This window comes from Eulemur rufifrons, chromosome 28 (genome assembly GCF_041146395.1).
Source record: "Eulemur rufifrons isolate Redbay chromosome 28, OSU_ERuf_1, whole genome shotgun sequence".
In the NCBI taxonomy this organism is placed as follows: domain Eukaryota; kingdom Metazoa; phylum Chordata; class Mammalia; order Primates; family Lemuridae; genus Eulemur; species Eulemur rufifrons.
In genome coordinates this window covers 60,005,328-60,028,855 of record NC_091010.1, presented here as the reverse complement: position 1 = coordinate 60,028,855, position 23,528 = coordinate 60,005,328, and the positions used below count along the sequence as shown (strand labels likewise).

Sequence of the window (23,528 nt, the reverse complement as noted above, 5' to 3'; positions counted from 1 at the left end):
CTCTATAATGTGGTTTGTAATTGAGTTACTTCTTCCTTGTACTTCTGAGATGAGGAAGAAAAACATTCATTCTCAATGTTAATTCTCGATTTTTTATTTTACTAATTATCTGAGGTAAAGACGGTTTCGAGTAATCCATATCTTCTCAAAAACTTTCAAAGTAGATTCACTGAAAGCTGACATAATCATTTGTAAAGTTAAGTGTAATGTATTTATTTACTTTTTCATACTTTTTTCTTTCTATTACAGACTTCTAAAAGGTATCTTTATTTAGATTGGAAAATACTTAAAAATAGCTACTAAAATTCCTTAGTAATTGTAGTAATCGTAGTTTTACTTACTAATGTTAGTAGGAAATGTAACTATCCTTTGATACTTTGGAAGTGTAAGACAATGACATTGTGTATTATTTAGCTGTCCTGGAGTAATGATGTAATATATATAGTAGCTAACTTTTAATCAATCGTGCTTTTTCTTGTGCTGTTGCTCCAATGAAATCAGTTTCTGTATCTCTATATAAATGGAATTAAAAGATCATTGTCTTAGAGATGAATAATTAAATTATTTTTAAAATAGTCATTTATTTTCAGTAAGTACTTGCTGCAGACTGCCATACCTAAGTGTTGTAGGTATGGTAAAGGTGATAAAAATGGCTATAAGGTAGTTCATACTTTCACAGGGTTAGTCTTTATAGAGAAACAAAGAACAAGTAAAGCTCATTATAATGGTATTTAGATATATTTAAGCCCTTCAGGTTTGTGAGAAACAGGAAGAGGAGAGATCAGTATCTCTGCTAAGGCAAACATCTGATTACTTTGGTGTTGTATATAATATATTGTGACCCTAGGTTCCTTAGTACGCCTAAGTATAGTTTAGTGATTTCACTTCTTGCAGGTTGGATTTCCTTAAGCTGCTTTGAATTATTGTGATTGAGGCTTTTTAAACACTTTAGATGGAAATAATGCATGGATAAATTAAATCTTCATGGTAGAAATTTGATTTACACATTGAGGGGAGAAGAGTAATTAGGAAGAGGCTGTTAGATTCTAATCAGTAAAGTACAGGTCTGTTGTCAATCCCAGAAAGCCACAGTTTGTTCCTGGAAGTAGCTAAAGCAGATCATTATAAAGTAGATTGTATTGGAGCATCATGCCTGATCAAACATTTAATATTGACTTATAAGTATTGCTAACAACATATCATATAAGCGGGAGGTGGGAGTAATTAAGTAAGTTTGCTAAGTATATGCTAGGCACTATGTGAGCAGTTCCAAACCATTGCTATCTCACTTAGCAGTTAAAACTCCTGTGTGGGAGAGGGTGATATCTCCTTTTTACAGATATGGAAGCTTGAGACTTAGAAGAGATTAGTGACCTTCTTAAAGTCCTAAATAAAAAAAAGTCCTGGACTCCCAAAGCCCATGCTGTGTTATTTCTGCAGAGAGAAACCAACTATTACTCTAAACCAGGGGTCTGCAAACTAGCTGCTGTTGGGCCTGTGAATTAAGAGGGTTTATACATTCTGTAGTGACAGACCATATGCACCCACAAATTCTAAAATATTTACTCTCTGGCCTTTTACAGAAAAGATTTGCAGATCCTTGCTCTAAACCCTTCCCTTAAAAAAAAAAAAAAAAGACACCTTGGCCAGGTGCAGTGACTCACACCTGTAATCCCAGCACTTTGGGAGGCTGAGGTGGGAGGATTGCTTAAGGCCAGGAGTTTGAAACCAGCCTTGGCAACATAGGGAAGACTTCCAACTCTACAAAAAAATTAAAAAATTAGCCAGTCATTGTGGCACACACCTGTAGTCCTAGTTACTCGGGAGGCTGAGGCAGGAGGATTGCTTGAGCCTAGGAGTTTGAGGTTGCAGTGAGCTATGATTGTGCCACTGCACTCCAGCCTGGGCAACAAAGTGAGACCCTGTCTCAAAAAACCCAACAAAAAAACCCCTAAAAATAACCCCCTAAACTATGCTTAAATGCTTACTAAAAAAGAGCATATATGCATATACATTGAAAGTACTTTCATAAACCTTTTTTGAGAGTCTTATTTTTTGGAAAGCTGTGGAAAATTTCTGCAGAAAAATGCATAGACAAATTTTCATTTAATTTCATGAATTCATAGTCCTCTTGAAGCCTGTGTAGGGTCCTTAGGCTCCAGGTTGAAAAGTAAACAGACAGAAGTATACAAATTTATTGCCATAAATATAACTAAAACTAACATGCTAAAATAAATGTTAAACATTTCATAATTTTGCTTTTCTTCCTAGAATATATACAGGATTCATACAGCTCGGGCATTTCTAAAACAGCTGGTAACCCTTTCTATCTAAGAAATCATAACATGTGTCTCTCTCTTTGTTTTTTTTTTTCCTCTTGGTAAGATTCCCTATAGCAGGCTGAGGCACTCTGGAGCAGTAGTTCAGTAAGAATATCTGACATTTCAAGTTAGAGTTTCTACCACTAAATACCTTGTTTAAAAGTTAAATTCTGACCCAGCATTTCTTCCCATCACATTCTCCATTTTCTCAGAACAGTGTCACCAGGAAGCAAGTGCTGTTGAATCACCTTGTTCCTACCTCAGAGTCATAGGACATACTGACACTTTTTTGGCAAGGCATGAGAGCACATCACACTTCATTGGAAACTCATAAAGACAACTACCTGGTCATTAGCAGATGTTTTACAGAGTAGTTTCAAAATCTCTCTTGTCTTGCTAAGACTGGCATAAACCTGTGTACTTCCTGTATTTGTACTTGGGAAAAATGAGGTGTACATGTTAATTATTTACCTTCAGATGAGTAGAACTGCAGATGATAAGTAGAGACTGCCAGTACTACAGAATTAGTTAATTCTTTTGAATTAGTTAAAACTTTTGGATGGAGGCTGTAGAGAATACTTAGGTTGTCTATTTCAGTAGATAGAGCTTTGGAGTAATGTGGACCTGACTTTGGGTATCAGCACCACACCAAACAACAGACCTTGGACAAAAGGCCTTATGTTCCCTTAAGTCTCACCATGGAAATGGAGATAATATCTGTCTACTTGGAGATAATAAATGTCACATATATGATAGCTGCTGAATAAATGTATCTTTCTTTTGGTAACTAATTGAATACACATTTATTGATTACCCTACATTTGTCAGACATTTTGCCAGAGATATGTCAGAAATTTTACTAGATATATGTCAGAAATTTGCTAGGTGACACAGTATTTTTTTTTCCTTTCGAATGAGTGAAAAGCTCATTTAAAAATTCAGGCACTTAGAAAATATATAATATCAAAGTGAAAATCATCTGTAATATCTTTTTTCAAGAAAACTATTAAATTTGGAGACTATTCTTCCATATTTCTTTCTAAAGGTATTATAATTTGTTATTAATTTATAAAAACAGGAGCATACTGAGTACTTCACTGTTAGCATTTTTTTTTTAACTTACCATTTCTTGGGTTTTCTAAATATACCTACTTCATTTGTTTTAACAGGTGCATAGGATTACATTGATCATTAATACTATAAGTTAACCAATTCCTTATTGATTTTTTTCAATTTCTCACTAATATAAATAATGGTACCATAAACATCCGTCCTTCTACCTATATCTGTGTAAATGCTAGATTTTTTTGGTCAGGTTTTTTTTCTTTTTGCAGATGTTCAAATAGTATTGAGGAACATAAAGAACCTAAAAAATCTACTCCTCTCCACTTTAATTTCATTCCCCGGATATACCCAGTATTAAGTTTGAGGCCTACACCAAACTCTATGCTCAAATATACAAGCCTCATATATATATTGAGGAGGTGCCTCTCTTTTCCTCTTCTTCCCTTCTCTTTCCTTCCCCATCTCCACTTTTATTTCCTCCTTCCCTCTGTCCTTAATAATAAAATGGCAGTATAATATAAATGTGATCCTGCATATTATTTTAAGTGTAACAAGGGCATCCCTTCAATCAGCATATATGGATCCAACTCATTCACTGCTTTACTCCATTTTTGGCCATTCTCTCTAGCTCTGACTTTATCTTTCATTACTTCTCCTCTCAGTCTGTTCATGCCTCCTTGCTGTTATTCTCGCTCTCATAGCAAACACCCACCATGGGCTTTGGCCATTCCTTCTTCTGGAATGTTTTTCCCACAGATAGCCAAAGAGCTCACTCTGTCACTTTCTAAGTCCCTCTTAAATATCACCTTTCAACATTACATATACAAAAATGGGGAAGGCTGGGTGCAGTAGCTCACACCTGTAATCCTAGCACTTTGGGAGGCCAAGGTGGGAGGATCGCTTAAGCCCAGGAGTCATGGCTGCAGAGAGCTCTGATTATGGCTCTCTACTCCAGCCTGGGCAACAGATTGAGACTCTGTCTCAAAAACAACAAAGCAAGTTAGCCCTTTAAATGCTGAAATTTTTAGGAGGGGGAGGCACAGGCTTTTTATTCATGTATAATAATGTGTGTGTACATATACAAACTGCCCAAATCCTAAGTGGACACGGATGAATTTTCACAAAGTGAACCTCAGATATGTAACTGATTTTTAATTCAATCTCTCTAAAGAAACCTGTATTTTCTGGATTTCTTAAACAGACTATATAGAACATATTTTAACTTTTTTTTCTTTTTAGTGGTTCAGGTTTGTCATTATAAACACAGGCTGATGACATGTAACCCAACGCTATTATAAAATCTGTACTGAAGAAGAGTACCTCCTCCCCAGCCCCGCCCCCGACACAAATTATGCTGATTGAGTTCTCCACCATTTAACCATGTTGACTTCAAGGTCTGTCCAGGCACCATGCTGGCACTGTCTCTTCCTCTCATTCCCACACACAAACAAAAAACCAAACACAGATGTGTTTGCAATCTTCTCCGACTCCAGAAGCCTTGGCTTTTAAATTACACATTCTTAGAAAGGTCAATATTGATAAACTGTAGATTTTACTTTCCTTGGACTGATATAGAATAACAATAAAACTTGTTTTTACTAGTCTGGTGCATAATTGCCAATTTTTGTGAAATCAGCAGAATACTTTAGGACATATTTCTCTTTATTCTTTAATCAGCACATTGAGTATTTATGCCCATGAATTCTTCATGTATTGTAGAGAGAATGGAGCTGATGATATGGTGGATGGGTTACTGAAATGCCTGGGCTTTGATTTGCATAACTTGGATAAAAGAGCTAGAAAATTTCCCACTTCCCAGCACAATTAGTGCTTGTTGGTATGTACTTAAAAATCAAAATGCTGTGAGTAGCATAGTAAAAATGACCTAACTGGGTTTATTCTTTTATGTTAAGTACCTATTATGTATACTTGGGTCACTGATAAGGTTTGTGCCAGTTAAACAGGTATTAGTCAGGTGTGTGCCAGTTAAACAGGTATTTTTGACCTGTGTTTAAAAATGGTGTTTCTCTTAGGATTAACCTGGTATCCTACCTGTGTAATCTACAATTATAAGCAGCTATTGTTTTTTGCTGTAAAATCTTAAGTAGCAATGATGGGGAGATATAATTTCTGTTGTGTTCTGTTCTTAGAACTATTTCATGGAGATGTCAGTATCTGCTAAATGGTCCATCTGGTGTTCGTGTCGTAGGCTAATTTTTTGTCCTTTTGACACAGTAGTCTTTTATACATACTAAATTATATGACATTCATTACTAAGGATGCTTATGGTTGCCGACTATAGTCTTGCTACCTTGGTCATTTGGTCATGCAAGTAAATTTTAATTCAAAGCTTTTGGTTCTCTGAAACTTGCTGTGGCTGAAATAACAGCCATTCTATTGTAGCTGATTTCATTTGTATGATAATTATTTTTATAATGCACTGAAAATCTTATTTTGCATTATTAAGTATAATATTACTTTCTGTAAAATGTAAGACAGGTGATCTGTGGTAATATTTGGAAATGTTATTAGTTCTCAATGTTTAACTCTTTGCATTTTAATCAGGCCCAGAATGGCAAACTCTTGACATGAGAAGAATTTAACTAAATGTTTGTGGTAAAATTTGTGTCCTTTAGTTTACTAGTTCTAGCGTGGTAGGCAGTATAAATTGAATTTACTTCAGATATTTTGAGATTAATGAAGTGTAAAAAAAATATTCTTGACAGTCTTAGTCTGTAAAAAAAAAAAAAAAAGTCCAAGAATATAGTATATCTAAATTATAGCCTATTTATAAGTAAATTGTTTATTGAGTAAATTACCTACTTAAAATATTTGAGTAAGTTGCTTTCTCAAAATATTTGAACTGTTTAGTACTAAAGAGTTAGGATTTGGACTCAATTCTGATAGTCATGCCACTCAACAAAATTTATTGAACCAGACTCTGTTGTAATAATTGTTGGAGCCTAGGGGATATCTGTGCTCTTAAGGTTTTCCTCGAAAGTAATTTGTCAGGCCGGGCGCGGTGGCTCACGCCTGTAATCCTAGCACTCTGGGAGGACGAGGCGGGTGGATCGCTCAAGGTCAGGAGTTCGAGACCAGCCTGAGCAATGAGCGAGACCTCGTCTCTACTAAAAATAGAAAGAAATTATCTGGCCAACTAAAATATATATAGAAAAAAAAAAAAATTAGCCGGGCATGGTGGCGCATGCCTGTAGTCCCAGCTACTCGGGAGGCTGAGGCAGTAGGATTGCTTAAGCCCAGGCGTTTGAGGTTGCTGTGAACTAGGCTGACGCCACGGCACTCACTCTAGCCTGGGCAACAAAGCGACACTCTGTCTAAAAAAAAAAAAAAAAAGAAAGTAATTTGTCCTCTTGCCTTACAACAGTAGGATTAGAAGATGAGGAATTTCTATTTTTCTGGAATTACTATTGATTTGTTAGTTTAGTGTATCCTGGGACAAATCATGTGACCTGTTATTTTGAGACAGAATGAAATAAAAATCTAAAGTTTTTAAAGTTCTTAGAGAAAAGAATTATGTAAATGTAAGGTAGCATTATTTATTATTCACTTCCCTGTTATTTCTGCAGGCTGCATCTTATCCTGGCTAATGTAGGGATTTCTCTCAAATATGCAGATACCAATCGTTTGTCTTAGAAATATTTTCATTTAATAAATTCTAACTTTAGGTAATTACAAACTAAGAGACACAGAGATACAGATAATATTAAAATCACTTATACTTCAGAAGATGTTTTGCTTTTATTTAGATAGAGAAAAATTAGGATAAAGCTGGACGGTTATAACCTTAAAATACATTGTCTCACAGTATTCATAGGGAATTGGTTCCAGAACCCCCCGGGGACCAAAATCCAAGGATACTCAAGTCCCTGATATAAAATGGCATAGTATTTGCACATAAGCTTATCCTCCTGTATTCTAAATCATGTCTATATTACTTATAATATTTAATGCAATGTAAATGCTAAGTAATTGTTACACTGTATTCTTTAGGGAATGTTGACAAGAACACAAGGCCGTACACCATCCTTTTTTTGAGAGGGAGGGAATATTTTCTGTCAGGGGTTGGTTGAATCCATGGATGTAGAACCCACAGACAAGGAGGGATGATTATATTAACTTTCTTATTTCTCTTGTTCCAATCTTTTGTTGTTCCTTCATAGTTGGAATCAAGCTTTTGTCTATTTGATACATCTTACTAGTTTAAGAAGACCAGATTTCTGTTTTATATGCTTCATTGTTCATGTCTTTACCACTGTGGGGGGGTGGTAATTTTGCCTTAAAATGATTTCTCTCCCCTAATTCACAAGACTTTAGAAGCAATTCAGTTTCTTCAGTAAATGTTTAATACCATCTTTGTCCAGGGCACAATGCACTGGGGAAAGAGTTAATGCTAAGAGGGAATACATTAAAACAGTCCTTCTTCCAAAGTTTTTTTGTTTTGTTTTGTTTTGTTTTTTAATCTAGTAGTGAGAAACAGTGTACTTAAAGTAAGGTAATGGGTTACAACTTAAAATTAAAAAAGAATTGCCATGACTCAGTTGTTGCAGTCTAACTCAGTAGGTTTTCAAAGTGTGGGTTGGGGACCCCTTTGAGTTTGGAGACCTTAATGGGAGGGGTCTACCAAGTCAAAACTATTCTTATAATGATACAAAAATGTTATTTGCATTTCTTACCTTCATTCTCTCACAAGCATTTTGTGGAGTTTTCCAGAAATTTGAACAATTTGTGATGACATTATCATCCTGACAGTTAATGGAATGTGAGCTTGTATATTCTTATGTTTTAAAATGTTATCATTTTAAATTTCTAATATGGGAAATGTTAATAGACATACCCCACATAAACAACACTCTTTGGGGTCCTCCGTAATTTAAAAAAACATGCAGGGGTCCTAAGAACAAAATGTATGAGAACTGCTGGTATAACCTGAAGTTTGTTTTTACCATATGTAAAGGAGCCACCTCTGTTGCCTCACTTTCTCAGCTTTAATAAATATTAGACCATACAGTATTTTCAGTTGCTATCTAGTATTGCTTATACACCTTGGGGTTGTAGGTTTTCGGTCTTCAGTCCCCAGGCCGTGGACCAGTACTGATCTGTGGCTTGTTTGGAACCGGACCACACAGCAGGAGGTGAGTGGCAGGCAAGCTAGCAAAGCTTCATCTGTATTTACAGCCGCTCCCTATCGCTGGCATCACTGCATAAGCTCAGCCTCTGTCAGATCAGCAACAGCATTAGATTCTCATAGGAACGTGAACCTTACTGCAAACGACACATGGGCAGGATCTAGGTTGCACACTTCTTTTGAGAATCTAATACCTGATGATCTGAGGTGGAGCTGACATGGTGATGCTAGTGTTGGGGAGCATCTGCAAATACAGATTATCATTAGCAGAGATGTTTGACTACACAATAAATGTAATGCACTTGAATCATCCCAAATGCCTCCCCTGCCCCTACCCCCAGCCTCCGGTCTGTGGAAAAATTGTCTTCCATGAAACTGGTCCCTGGTGCCAAAAAGGTTGGGGACTGCTGTTGTAGGGCATACATGGTTGAGTGGATCTGTCGCCATTTTGACTGTACTATTTACTCTGTGATTTACTCAAGCTGCTTGAGCTTCCTCAACTTCGGTTTCCTGACATGTAAAATAAGGTTTCTAATACTGTTTATTGTTATGAGTCTTGAGAATCAAAGATGTGTATGACAGATTGCATAATTTACAGAAGTGCTAGAAATGTATAAAGTGGTAACTTTTATATTATCTTATTCAAAGGCATGTATTGAGAGAGCCGGTAGAGAATAGGAGTTTGGATTTGCCCATTTTTAGCCCTGTGATACCTGAGAATTTTGATTTAATTGATCATGGGCTATGGTAAAGGATCCTCACATTGTGGGTTGTGATGAACATAAAAAGATATAAGATATGGCAGACATGGTCAAGAGAATTACTTTGGTTCCCTGATCAACTGATCTCATTTGATACCTTATCTCTCTGGTGCATAGGATATCAGTTAACACTGACTCACCTTTGAGTCACCAGCTATTTGAGTTCTATTATGAGGGACCTGAAGCCTCAATTATCACTCTTTTGTTAAGCATATATATAAAAAACCACTTTGGAAAATTGTGTGACATTTTAGATCTTGATCATTCTATGCAGAATTAGGAGCTTAGATAAAGGTGGGTATTTCATGTTAGGTATATATGGATGAATGAGAGAAAGTTTTTTTGTAACAGTATTTGTTATCATTGTTTTTATTAGTTTCATAACTATTCAGGAGTACTTTGTTCTCTATAGGAGTATAGAAATTAAAATCATTTGCCCAAGGGTAGTATAGTACACACCAAGGACTTCCATAAATAGAACAATTCTCCATGAGTTTAAGTCAGTTTCTTAATACATTCAGTTTAATATAAGCTTAGTTATAAAACTTAAGGATGCAGAAGTAGAAAGGTGATAACTAATGTAGGGAGACATACTATTATTAATTTTTTCTCTTGTACTTCCAAGTTGATATCATCACAAAGGATACAATATTTTTAAAAATTAACTAGTGTGGGGACAGAAATCATGGCCATGTGGAATCTGAAGCTTGAGGAAGACAAACAGCCATGAGCTTGTACATCATACATGGTGATTGCTGAGTCTTGAAATGGTTCCTTGTGGAAGGGAAGAAGTTTGCTGTCTGACATGTCTGTAGGAGACCAGCCGTAATTTGGGTAAATATAAAGTTTGATAGGAAATATTTCTAGAGCACCTCACTGTGCCAAGTGCTTTGTGAGAAATTTCTCATCTAATTCTTACAAAAAACTATATAAAATATAGGTGCTGTTATTATCTAACTCTTATAGATGAAGAAACTGGGGCTCTCAGAGTTGAAGTAACTAGACCAAGTTCTCAAAGCTAGTAAGTACTAGAGCCAAAATTCAAGACCAAGTGTTGACTCTAAAGCCTGTGTGCTTAGTTACGTTAAACTGTCTTGTCAAAAAGAAGCTGAGAAGTGACGGATAAATAATGGAAAATCCAGGAGAAGAAAATCAGAGGGAAGAAAGAGATCAGGGATGATGGATATTAAAAATGGGTGTGGAATGCAGCAGTGAGGATTAAGGCTCAGTAATCAGTAAAGAACTATTCTATAGTCCATGAAAGAAGAGGAAGGAGATATAAAAGGGGAAGAAAGTTGACTAAATTTATTGAGCTTCTACTTTGAGCCAGGACAATGCTATGTGTTTTATATGTATAGTACCCATTGAACCCGCAGAGTAATACCGTAATAGCCATATTTCAGTTATAAGTGAGTAATAGGTTCAAAAATGTTAAATAAGTTACTCAAATTGAAACCCCGGTCTCTGAGATTGCAGAGCTCATGCTTTTATATCATCATATTCAGTGTACAGTTTAAGAAACAGGGAACTTTTAAAATTTGAGTTTTTATTATGGCAAATTTCAAACAGTTCAAAGGTAAAAAAGAATAGTAAGGTGAACCCTCGTATACCTGTCACCCAAATTTAACACTTGTTAACTCATGGCCAATCCTGTTTTATCTCTAACCTCCCCCCATCCATGGATTATTTTGAAGCAGATCCCACATTTTTTATCTGTAAATACTAAGTATGTATGCCTAAAAGATAAGAATTTTTATTTTTATTAGCTATAAGATAAATGTTAACAGTAATGCCTAATGTCATTAAATATCTAGTTAGTGTTCAAATTTTCATGGTCCTGTAGGCTTTTTTAAACATAGACTTTTGGTTTGTTTGATCATACTATATTCAGCAATATATCCTGAGTTTCTGTGTAGCAGTTTAACATAAGCATTTTCCTATATTTTATTTCAGTTATGCAAATTATTTCAAAGAATTGAATGTATTCTTTTGTTTAAATATTTTACTGTTTTATTGCTTTTATTAGAAGAAAGTTTAAGTCTCTGTGAAAAGTTGTAAGTCAAAATAATAACATGTTATATTTTAAAGTACTTTAATTTTTTAAAGATTAAAAAATTTTATATTATAGAAGAGGAGGGCAAGGAATACTCCAAAACCACAAATGAGGCCAAGATGAACTCAATTTTTATGTAGACAGAATTTTTAGTAAGTACTCCTTATGACTTAAAAGCTATCTATTTTTAATTTTTGTCTTTCTCTTTTGTTCCTCCTTGTTTCTCTCCCCCTTACCCCTCCCAGGTTAGGGTGTCTGCCTTAATGGTAGAGTATATATTATTGTGTTAACATACTGTCCTAATTTAGCTTTTGTAAATGCAGTTAAGAATAAGAATAACATAGCTTCTGCCCAAAATGGGTAACATTGTTAGTCTGGTACGTTTAAATATAACTTCATTCCTAAAAGAGCACTGCCCTGGATGTCAGTGTACTTGTGTTTTTAGACTCAGGTCTACAGCTAGATCTCGTGCATATCTCTAATCTCTTTAGTTTCTAATTTTCTCATCAGTAAAATGAAGGGATTTAAGTTATCAGATATCTGTGGAATCATCCTTCATATTTAATATTCTGTGGAATAAGTCAGTATTTGTGTTTTATTTTCGTTATTTTCAAATTTTAATGACAATCTTCAAATTGAGTTTGTCCTTTTTTAAAACTTATTAGATGATAAGATGGAAAATTATTTTAAATATTAGGCAATTCCAGATTCAACACAATTCTCTCTAAAAATAGAATCTACAGGGAATTCTCAGTTGATTGAGAATAAAAAAAGGAATGAACCAATTGATAGTTTACAAATTGATAGTTTACAAACTGGGAACTGGATCTCATTTGTCTTTACTCATTATTATAATGAGATCCAAATTCTATCTTCTCCAAGACTTAAGGCTCCTGTGGTCTTAGAAAAGAGAAAAACATGCATATAATAACTTAAGATTAAAAAAATAGATCACAGTTGTTGTAATAGAGCAGAACAACAAAGTGTTTATATAATTTCTTTTAGAAACTTATAAAGATTTTCAGAAAAATTCAGCTATCGTATAATGAAAAGTTACACCCATCTTAAGCTGTATTTCGTATCATTAAATAGCTTCTTTATTTCGATGGATATATATTAAATGCCAATTTATGTGCCAGGAATTTTTGTTGAATACCAAGAATTTAAGCTGAAGTAATAATAACTAATATTTATTGAGTGTTTGCTGGCATGATGTTAATGCTTTTCTTTATTCTATGCAATCCTTATAACAGCATTGTGAGGTACGTATAATTATTCTCCTCCTTTGCAGATGAGGAAACTGAGGGTTTTAAAGACAAAGTTTGCTCATATTGCTGGGTCATATTGCTGGGAAGTGGCACAAGATTCCGAGCCAAGCTGTCTGGCTCCAGAGTCTCCTCTTAACCACTGTTCTATACTGCCTATAATGTAAGATGCTTTTTCTTGGGCAACTCACAATTTAGTTGGGAGGAAGGGGTAGTATGGAGAGAGCTAGAAAGACAGAGACAGGCATTAGTAGCATAATAGAAGTGTATATAAAGTTCTTTTAGAAGTTGATAAGGAAGCAATTACCAGAAAGTAAAGTAGTGGGGCAGACTACAGAGAGGAGGTGACTTTGAAGTGTAACTTGAAGAGTGAAAAGGAACTTCCCATGTGGGACATGGGGCTAGGTATGGGATCAGAGTGGTCAACAGGTACAGTTTCTCAGGAGAAATAATATGGTAGTACTAACCTCAGTAAGAATGGAGGACTTTGGTGTATGAAGTGCCCTTTTAATCATGTATCAATTGAAATGTCTAAGTAAAATAGAAAATTTGAAATTTAGGTTCATGGTTTATCAGTAACAGAAAATAAGAGTATTTTGAACTTTGTTTTCTTTCTGGCTTATACTTAGTTTTGTATTGGTGTTCCATAGTTTACATAATAATGTATACCATAAAAGTTATGACTAACTGAGGTTTTGTAAATTATATTTTTAATGCAGCAGGGGGTACTCATTTTCTGAAGGAGTACTGCCTTTGAAGCATAATAAAAGTAGACACATTTTTAAAATGATCATTCCCTGATTTACCTAGTTTATATATTTGGTTTAGGAGAATTTAGAGAACACTTGTGTTTGCTAGTTCCTAATGTAAGAGAATCAAGAGCCCAAGACTGTCAAACTAAAAGGCAAAAACCACACAGGACTCCCAATAGCCTGTTTATAGCTACTTGTTCTTCTCTCTTCCTTAGGCAGGATGTAATATTGTATGCATTCCTGAGCCTGAAATATGACTGTAGTCTCTAAGTATCTAAATTTGATTGATCTCTCTATTTGAAGTAAGCCTATTTGAAGAGATGATATGCCATTTAAGCTACCTGTTAAAGAATAATTTAGCTTTAGACATAGGGAGATGGGATGGAAGTGCATTGTATTATAGGTAGAAGAAATCACAAAAGAACAGAAAAATCATGATGTTGTAAGATATCTTTAGGGATTCAATGAGGAAGCCAGTTTGATAAGACTTGAGCATAGAAAAGGGAAGAAAGCCAGAATTTGTAGGCTTATTACCTGCCAGGAACTCTACTGGGTGCTTCACGTATATGAACTCTTTAAATCTTTGTAATAGTCCTGTGAGATAGCTTTTTATTAAAAAATAAATAAATAAATAAAGAGGCTTTGTTTTGGTTAAAAAAATACCCTTTTAAAGACAAGGAAACATAATTTCGGAACTCCCAATGTCTAAGTAACCAGTGAAAACCTGAACTAGGCCAATGAAAAACATATTAATAGAACAATAGAAAAGACACTTTAAGGAAAAGGGATGCACGGGAAGGTGGGTAGACTGGTTGTGAGAAGGGGAGGAATAAAAGGTAACTTCCAGATTTCTAAGTGTCTATGAAATTGGTGGTGCCAGTAAGAGAAAACAGGAGAGGAGGAGCAAGTTTGAAGAAAAGGTGTTTAATTCATTTTTAGGCATCAATATATGGAGCTGTGATAAAAGCAATGAGAGCAAATGATGTTGCTATCGCAAAGTACAGAAAGAGAAAGGAAACAGGAAGACAGAAGCCAAGTTGTTCTAGTATATAGAGCAAACTTCTTCTAATTCTTCATTCTAGAAAATTTAGCTTACAGTAAAGTCAAGAGAATATTTCAGTGAACAACCCTCTCTACCCCTATCTGTAGCCAGTCATTAACTTGTAGCCACTCTTGTTCATTTATATCTTACCACATACCCCTCCCCTGATTATTTTGAAACAACTTGTAGACATAATATGTCTGTTTCTTTTTAAAAAGCACAATCCCACTATCTCAACTTAAAAATTAATAATAATTATTTAACATCTAGCTTAGAGTCATTTTTTTAAATAACCAAATTAGAAAATGTCAAGGTGTATTGTCATAAATGACTATTTCGTAGTGTTCTCTATGATCTAGATGGATTTTTATTAGAACAGAGAATAGTTGACATTCTAATCACATGGGCTTGTTTGCCCTCTCCCTCTGAAATGTGATAAATATGGGTCTGTCTGAGAGGAGTAGGTTGAGAAAGTTTGAGAACCATCCGATTGCACTGGCCAGATTGTTGCCATTATTATTGGTTTCCACTTTCTAGGACTCCAGGGCAGTATTTATAGAATTAATGAACAGTTTTATCGAGTTCTTTATAATTTTACTCAGCATCATAACATAGACAAAATAATTTGGAAGACAGAAGACACTATTTTGAAAATCTTAGATGTTAGATATCTAAAGTAACTTAGAGAGTCCGTGATTAACACTAGAATCAACTTTCGGTAAACCATTAACAGTGAGATATTCTGATTTTACAGAAATTATACAGATATGTAATACAGATATCCATTAGGAAATGTGTTTTAGTAAAAATAGCATTGTATTAGGACTTACTACACACTATATTCCATTGTTTTTTTTTAATAATTTTATTGAGATATAATGGATATAATAAACTGTATAGACATGTGAAACCTCACCTCAGTCAAGATAACCAACACTTCTGTCATTCCTAAAAGTTCCCCTGTGCCTCTTTGTAATCTACTCCTTCCTCTCCCCTCCTCAGATAGTCACTGATCTATTTTCTGTTGCTATATTTTCAAGAATTTTATGTAAGTGGAATAATACAGTATGTACTCTTTTTTGTGAGATTGTCTGGCTTATTTCCCTCAACAGTGATTTTGAGATTTATCCATATTGTTGTGAGCATCAATAGTTTGTTCCTTTTTATTGTTGAGTGGTATTCCATTGTGTGGATATACTATCCATTTATCCAGTCATCTGCTGATAGCTATTTGGATTGTTTCCGGTTCTTGGCCATTATAAAAAAAGCTGCTGTAAGCATTCATGCACGAGCTTTTGTGTGAACATATGGGAACATATGTTTTCATTCTCATGTAAATACATAGTGGAATGACTCGTTTGGTAGTTATATGTTTGCCTTTTTAAGAAACTCAAAATTTTTTCCAAAGGAGTTATGTCATTTTACGTTTCAACCAACAGTGTGTGAGAGTTCCAGTTGCCCTACATCCTTGCCAAAACATGATATGGTTACTCTCTTTAATTTTAACTGTTCTCATGGATGTGTGCTCATACCTTTCTGATACGACTTTTTTAAAGCAGTCCAGTTTTTTAAGAGAACAGTTTTTACTTATGTGTTCTCTTTGAGCCAGCAATTCTGCCTCTGGAAAAATTTCTCTGTAGAAATACTGTCACATGAGGATGTGGGGAAAAGGGAACCCTTACACACTCTTTGTGGGACTGTACACTAGTATAGCCATTATGGAAAACAGTATAGAGGTTCCTCAAAACAATTAAAAATAGAACTACCATATGATCCAGCAATCTCATTTCTGGGTATATATCCAAAGGAAATGAAATCAGTATGTCAATACCTGCCCTCCTGTTTTCATTGCAGCATTATTCATTCACAGTAGCCAAAGTATAGAATCATCCTTAAGTGTCCATTAACAGATGAATGTATAAAGAAATTGTGGTATAAATACACAATGGAATACTGTTCAGCCTTAAAAAATGAAATCCTGTCATTTGCAACAGTGTGAATGAACCTGGAGAACATTATGTTAAACGAAATAAGCCAGCCACAGAAAGACAAATACCATATGATCTCACTGAATATGTGAAATCTAAAAAAGTTGAACTCATAGAAGTAGAGAGTAGAATGGTGGTTACCCAGGGGTTGGTGGGTATACACAATAGTGGGGGAGATACTGGTCAAAAGATACAGAATTTCAATTAAATAGGAGAAATAAGTTCATGAGATCTATTGTACAACATGGTCACTATAGTTAATAACAATTGTGTTCCTGAAAATTACTAAGAGAGTAGATTGTAAGTGTCCTCACCACAAAAAATGGTATGTGAAATAATACATATGTAAATTAGCTCAATCTAGCCATTCCACAATGTATACATATTTTAAAACATGTTGTACATGATAAATACATATAATTTTTTGTCAGTTAAAAAATTTAAAAAAAGAAATACTCTCAGATGCGTGTTGTGAAAATGAAATTAGTTAATAATATACATAAAGCTCTTAGAATAATGCCTGGCACATAAATGCTAGGTAAGTGTACTTTTATATAGGTATGCAAAGATATAGGAGTCAGGCTTAGTTCCAAAGGATAGGTCTGCTAATAACTAGTTGTGCAGGCAAATCATTTCACTTTTCAGGGCCTTCGTTTCCTTGTAGAAAATGAAGAGGTTGGACTAGATAATATCTCAAGATTCCCTTTTCATCTCTTCTATTCATTGATTAATTGATAAAATTCATATTATTGTTGAGCATCATGTAGAAAAAAAACTGCTTTAAAAAAAGGGAGAGAATGTTTTTTTCTTAGAGTACTTTATTCATGCCATAATTGAGGTCTCAATGTATGGGTGTGGAAGAAAGAACATGTGGTCCTAAATATGGGGCAAAATCTTAGACTGAGTTGGAAGGTACCTCAAAGGTAATCTAGTTAGTTGTATCTTCCTTAAACTTTTAAGAATTCCTTTTGTGATGAGCAAATAACATTTATATGGTGCCCTATAGTTTAAAAGGTGGTGCCATATGAATTAATCTTACTTCATCCTCTCATAGGAAACAAAAGCATATATTATTCCCCTCTCCCTTTTTTGAACAAGAATTTGAAGTTCAAGGAGATGAAAAGCCCTGCCAAAGTCAACTGCTTTGTAAGTGATTAAGTTAGGACAACAATCTGTATTTATGTGATTCTGAATTTTGTGTTTTCATAACACCATCCCTCCCTGACAAATCCTCATCTAACCTTTGTCTGAATATTTCCAGAGTTAGAAGACTTGCTATGCATTTAGACAATGTGTCCTTTTTTCACTAACTCCAATTGTTACACAGTTTTCCCTTTTATTGATCTGAAAACTATAGCGGAATTATCCCTTGGGCAAGGACACACAAGCTCAACTGAAGCTAAGAGTAGATCTAGACCTCAGCATATTTTTATACTGTGTTTGTAGTAAACCCTTTCTCTCTAAAGATCACAGTGTTTGCAAACAGTTTTACTGCTGCCATGTGATAGAGATGTAACCAGCTGGCATTAAGGGTGCTGATAGAGCAAACATGAAGAGATACCCTTAAATAAAAAACATATTTTAGATGTTACAAAACATTTTCTCCAATATTAGAAGGAGGCTTGGCTTCCCTTGTAGGTATAAAATTTAAATATTTTAAAATTTTGCTAAAGTAACACACGTTTTAAAATCAAATATATTTTTCTTTATACTCTTATTCAATAACAATTCACCATCTGAAGAATGTACTAGTGATAAAAATTCAGCTCAGTGAATTTTTATAAAGTGAACAGACCCATAAAATCAGCATTCAAAACAAGCAGAAGAAAAAAAAAAAATCAAAACAATCAGAGTATTACCAGCAATCAAGAAGCTCCCATATGTCACCCAGTCACTACTGTCTCCTCCTCTGCCTAAAAAAGTAACTAGTCTGATTTCTAGCACCATTGCCTTATTTATTTTTTTTGTCCTACTTTTGACTTTTATATAAATTGAATCATATCATATGCACACTTTTTTTTTTTTTTTTTTGCTCTAGCTTCTTTGGCTCAGCAATATGTTTGTGAGACGAAAGACTAATCTGTGTTGTTGTGTATAGATATAATTCTTTATATTTGCGGTGGAATATCCCACTGTGTATGTGTATAATACCTCGATCTGTCCATTCTACTGTTGATGGACAATTGGATAATCTTGTTTTGAATAGTCTTACATGTGTCTTTGAACATTTGTGCACATTTCTATTGTATATATCTATGTCTAGGAGTAGGATTGCTGGGTTTTAGGGTATGTGTCTCTTTAGGTTTAGCAGATATTGCTGTATCGTTTTCAAAATAGTTATAATAATCTATACCCACAGTTTTACATCCTTTCCAACATTTAGTATTGTCTGTCTTTTCATTTTAGCTAATGCATGTAATTTAAAAATCAAATAGAACATAAGGACTTACAATGAAAATAAGTAATTGTTTTTCTAAACCCTTTGCTTTCCTACCCTAAGTCCCACTCTTTGGGAAGCAACCATTTGTAACTATGTATTTCTGTTTTTAACACCTTTTAAGAGGCATTGGTTAAGAGCACAGATTCTAGAGCTAGACTACCTAGATTCTTAGCTCAGGTCTACCACTTACTAGCTGTTTATCCTTGGGCAAGTTATTTAACCTCTCTGTCTCAGTTCCCTCATCTGCAATATGTGGGCTAATTACAGTACCTATCTCATAGAATTGATGTGGGAATTAAGTTAATAAATATAATGCCTTTTACATGCTAAGTATTCAATAAGTGTTAACTATACTAATAATTATAGTGTTACTTCTGTATTACTAAACAGTATCACACAGCTATTCTTAAGTCTGCAACTTTAGACGTTGTTTATTGACTTCCTAAGATAGATGAGTATTAAGCTCAGTAATACCCTCTCTCTCTCACCTTCCCGTTTGTCTTTTCCCGATATATCAGTTTTTTCAATTCATTCATTAAAATGCATTCTCATTTTTATATAATTGGTAACATTTATGTTCTGTTCATGGTTAAGTCTTCTTGGTCTGTGTTTTGTGTTATTTATATAAATATTGTTTAATACAGACCTGCCTAATATGCAGATTTACATTTCCTTCTCCATATTCCAGTTTCTTAACCTTGATGCCATTCAAAGCAATATGTTCCTTAAGTTTGAATTCTTTTTTATTCTCATACCAAATCGCCTTAACCAAATTTTCAAGATACCCCTCTCCCTTCTCATTGTTTCTGCCTACCTGACTTTTGACTTTTTTTTTTTTTTTTTTTTTTGATGGTCAGTGGGAAACCATTAAAACTTTTTTTGAACAAACGTTATAGCTAGTGACAGTGTGTAGGGTGAATTGAAAACTATAGGGCCTTAAGCCCAATTTTCTCTCATTTTGTTTGTCCTTTACTTTAATGGAGGAGTATGAGTTGTGTTTTAAAAGTTTTTTAAAGGCTACAGTTTATAACTCAACCTAAGCTTCTTCATAAAAACAAGGGTATTAATGATGAGCACATAAATACCTAAATAATTCTTAGGTAACTGAGGTGTTGTGCAGTCGGGCTTTGATGGAGTCAGATTAGCTTGAATTCTGGTTTAGCTACTCAATGTGTAAAGTTAACCTTTCTTTAACCTTTCTAAGCATCACTCTTTTCATATGGAGAAAGGAGCTAGTAATACTGCCTCAGGCTTGTGAGCATAAAATAAGATAATACATGTAAAGCACCTAACACACTGCCTGGCAATAGCAAACATCTCTGATGAATACCTTTGCTGCTGCTATTTGTTGTTGATACTGTCATTATCATTATCATGTACTAATTACTATCTATCATCGTTGTCCTGGCCCTCTGTATCTGTGGGTTCTGCATCCATGGATTCAACCAACTATGGATTGAAAATATTTGGGAAAAAATATTACACTTGTACTGAACATGAACAGACTTTTTTTTCTTGTGATTGATTATTCCTTAAACCCACAGTCCCCAACCCCTGGGCCATGGACTAGTACCAGTCCTTGGCCTGTTAGGGACTGGGCCGCCGAGCTCTACTGCACCCTACCCCATCACCCCACCCCCCCCAATCCATGGCAAAATTGTATTCCATGAAACTTAGGAACTGGGTGGGTGGGATGCACAGCAGGAGGTGAGTGGCTTCATCTGTATTTACAGCCACTCCCCATCACTTGTATCACCGCCTGAGCTCTCCCCACTCCCCACCCCCTACCCCCTTCCATGGAAAAATTGTCTTCCATGAAACTGGTCCCTGATGCCAAAAAGGTTGGGGACTGCTGCCCTAAACAATACAGTATGACACCTATTTACATAGTATTTACAATGATACGGTATTATAAGCAATCTAGAGATGATTCAAAATGTATGGGAAAATATGCATAGTTTATATGGAAATATTATGCCATTTTATATCAGGGACTTGAGCATCCGCAGATTTTAATATCCTCGGGAGGTCCTGAAACCAAGCCCCCACAGATACAAAGGGGACTATATACTATTTCCATGTTGCATGCATTTTGAATTTTGATCTTGTACTGTGGAAACACTGTTCTCATCTGTTTCACAAAGGATCTCTCTCCTGCTCCACCTAAGCTTCAAGGCCTACTGGCTGCCTTTAGATTTTTCTTTTCTTTGTTCTAAATGTCTTGCCTTGTAAATGAGGACATGCCAAAGAACCAGGACTTCTGGGTGCCACAGAGAAGGGGCCATTTGCTGCCAGTTATGGGGGGGTGTGGTAAACTTTGGTTTTGTAGAGCACATGTGGTATTATTAGGTGTTTGTTTTTTGTGTGTGTTGTTTTCACACATGTGTGTTTCGTTATTTATGCTTTAAACTTTGATGTTTTTTCAGAAATTTAGACTTATCTTTACTTTTGTCAGGTTTAAGCCGTTTTTTCCATACCAAACCTCGCAAGGAATTGAAGAAGATGAAGAGCATATCCATATACAACAGTGGGCACTTACTGAAGGCCGTCTTAAAGTTACATTGTTAGAATGTAGCAGGTATGTTCTTTGTTTTGTTTTTACTACCTTATGGGAAAGAAAGTGCTGTGAAAATGTACTTAAGCAGTATTTGTTTTTATTCTCCTTTTGTGTTAATTTAAATTGTACTACTTACCTGTAAATTCTTTATTCATAAATTTAATTTCATAAAAGCAGTCTTTTCGAGCTTACAAAAAACATAAACCATGTTTTAGAAAGTAATAGGGGGGAGAGGAGGTGGGGCATTTATTCTGCAATCATTCCCTAACTTTTTAGATGCATAATACACTATTGGCTTATTTTGAATTTATCTATTGGAGAGCTGTTCCTATGTTAAAGAGAAAATTATTTAATGATACTTGTTAAAGCACAGTATCAGGACCATTGTGATAGGTATGGGGACTATTGCAGTGAGGTTTTGCAATGGGAAAGACAGATTGGGCTCAGCTCCAAATACAGCATGGACAAGGGGGAATTTATAGCCAAGGAGCAGTGTGGGGATCAGTGGACAGAAAATTACTAATAGGAAACATCAAGAGTAAGGGGTATTCTGGCTAAACCAGCCTATCACAATTCTTGCTGAAAACAGTCCAGATTGATCACATGTTACCAGGGGGACAGTGAAAGATGATGAGATATCAAGGATGGGGATTCTTTGCTAAAACTGGACTTTGTTAGAAAGTGCACAGATGGGCCTGGCCGAAGATTCGAAAACCTGACTAAAGTTTGGCTAAGCAAAGAGTCTTTGTCACCTAATAGCTCAAAAGCTAACCTTCTTAATGTCTCTCCTGATCATTCTAAGTACAAGTATACTATCCTCAGATTAGATGTCTATGACACTTGTTTGTACCACTTTACTTGGTACTTAGCACTTTTATTTCCAACCTATATATAAAAATAAATCCTTGAGTACAGAGGTTATATTTTGTACCCAATACATTTGTATATTTTGTACCCAATACATTTATGTCCTTGCTAATAGGTTAATTTGAGTATATTGATAACATACTTAATCTTCTTTTAAGTCCTGGGGTGACTCAGGATTGTGCATCATTATAATAGGAAGTCTGGTTGACAAGGAATTTTATTAAAAAAAAGGGACTAAATATATTGTGTATTTTGTAAAAGGAACTGCAGTCTACAATAAAATAAATGTATTAGGTACTATGCTAGGTATTTAGAAAAAAACTAGTACATTTGCCTTAATGTTGCCAATGGTGTTATGGATTGATTAGATGTCAGGTAGCTTGTGGCTATGTAACAAATAGCTTTGTTATCACCTTTGCTCACTATTCTTTTGCTTTATCTAAAATACTGTTCACTTACACCTTGTTACAGGAATCAAAGACTGCATAAGGCATTGAGAAAATGTAGCCAGATGTTATTTAGGTCATGTTAAATTGAGATAAATGATACAAAGAAAAGCATTAAAATTGGTGGAGTACCCATAATGTACTTTATTTTAATAAGGAACTGTATAGTAAATCTCAGAATGGATACATGAGAAACCAATAAACATTCTTACAGGGTAAAGAGAGAAGGAAGTGATTTGATAATGATGGACAGGGGTCAAGGTGACAGCTGAACTATTCACTATAAACTTTTTTATAATGTTTGATTTTTGTGACTGTATCACCTGATTAAAAATTAAGAAGCAGTATTTTAGAGAGTGTATAATTGAGTTGAAGGGGGGAAAGCCTGAAAAATAGTCCCTTTTATCCGTTTGTTCTTAAGTTAGTCCTGTATGCTTGGTTATATAGCCAGCACCTTTCTCCAGGTGATAAATTAATCTTTGGAACAGGTACACTACCAAAAGAGATTTCCAGGCACTATCTTTATAAACCTGAACACGTAAAAGTTACTCAGTGTTGTGGTGCTGTTATTGTTCCTATAGTTTAAGGATTATTTAAAAGTGTTTATGAAGGAGAGAATAAGTTGTTCTCAATTCATTCTGCTTTTTTATCTTCATATTGAAGTCTGAACATTCTTTCCATTAAAATCTTACTTACATTTTTGTTTTTCTTGTAAACTTTTTCTTAGTATAAAAATAGAACCCTCAGTTCAGGTAGATTCCAAGTTTATAGGATTCAAACTAACGAGGAGATATTACTGTAACCTAAGCATTTTTATTTCAATTT

The 23,528-nt window shown here is 34.8% G+C and overlaps 1 protein-coding gene across 1 annotated transcript in view; it reads left to right on the top strand.

The window, feature by feature from the left end:
- PDZD8 (PDZ domain containing 8) overlaps positions 1 to 23,528 on the top strand; it is a 76,466-nt gene that overhangs the window by 5,282 nt on the left and 47,656 nt on the right. Inside the window, exon 2 of the mRNA XM_069460126.1 lies at positions 21,289 to 21,411. Coding sequence (XP_069316227.1) covers positions 21,289 to 21,411 — 123 coding nt within the window. The remainder of the gene's footprint in view (positions 1 to 21,288; positions 21,412 to 23,528) is intronic.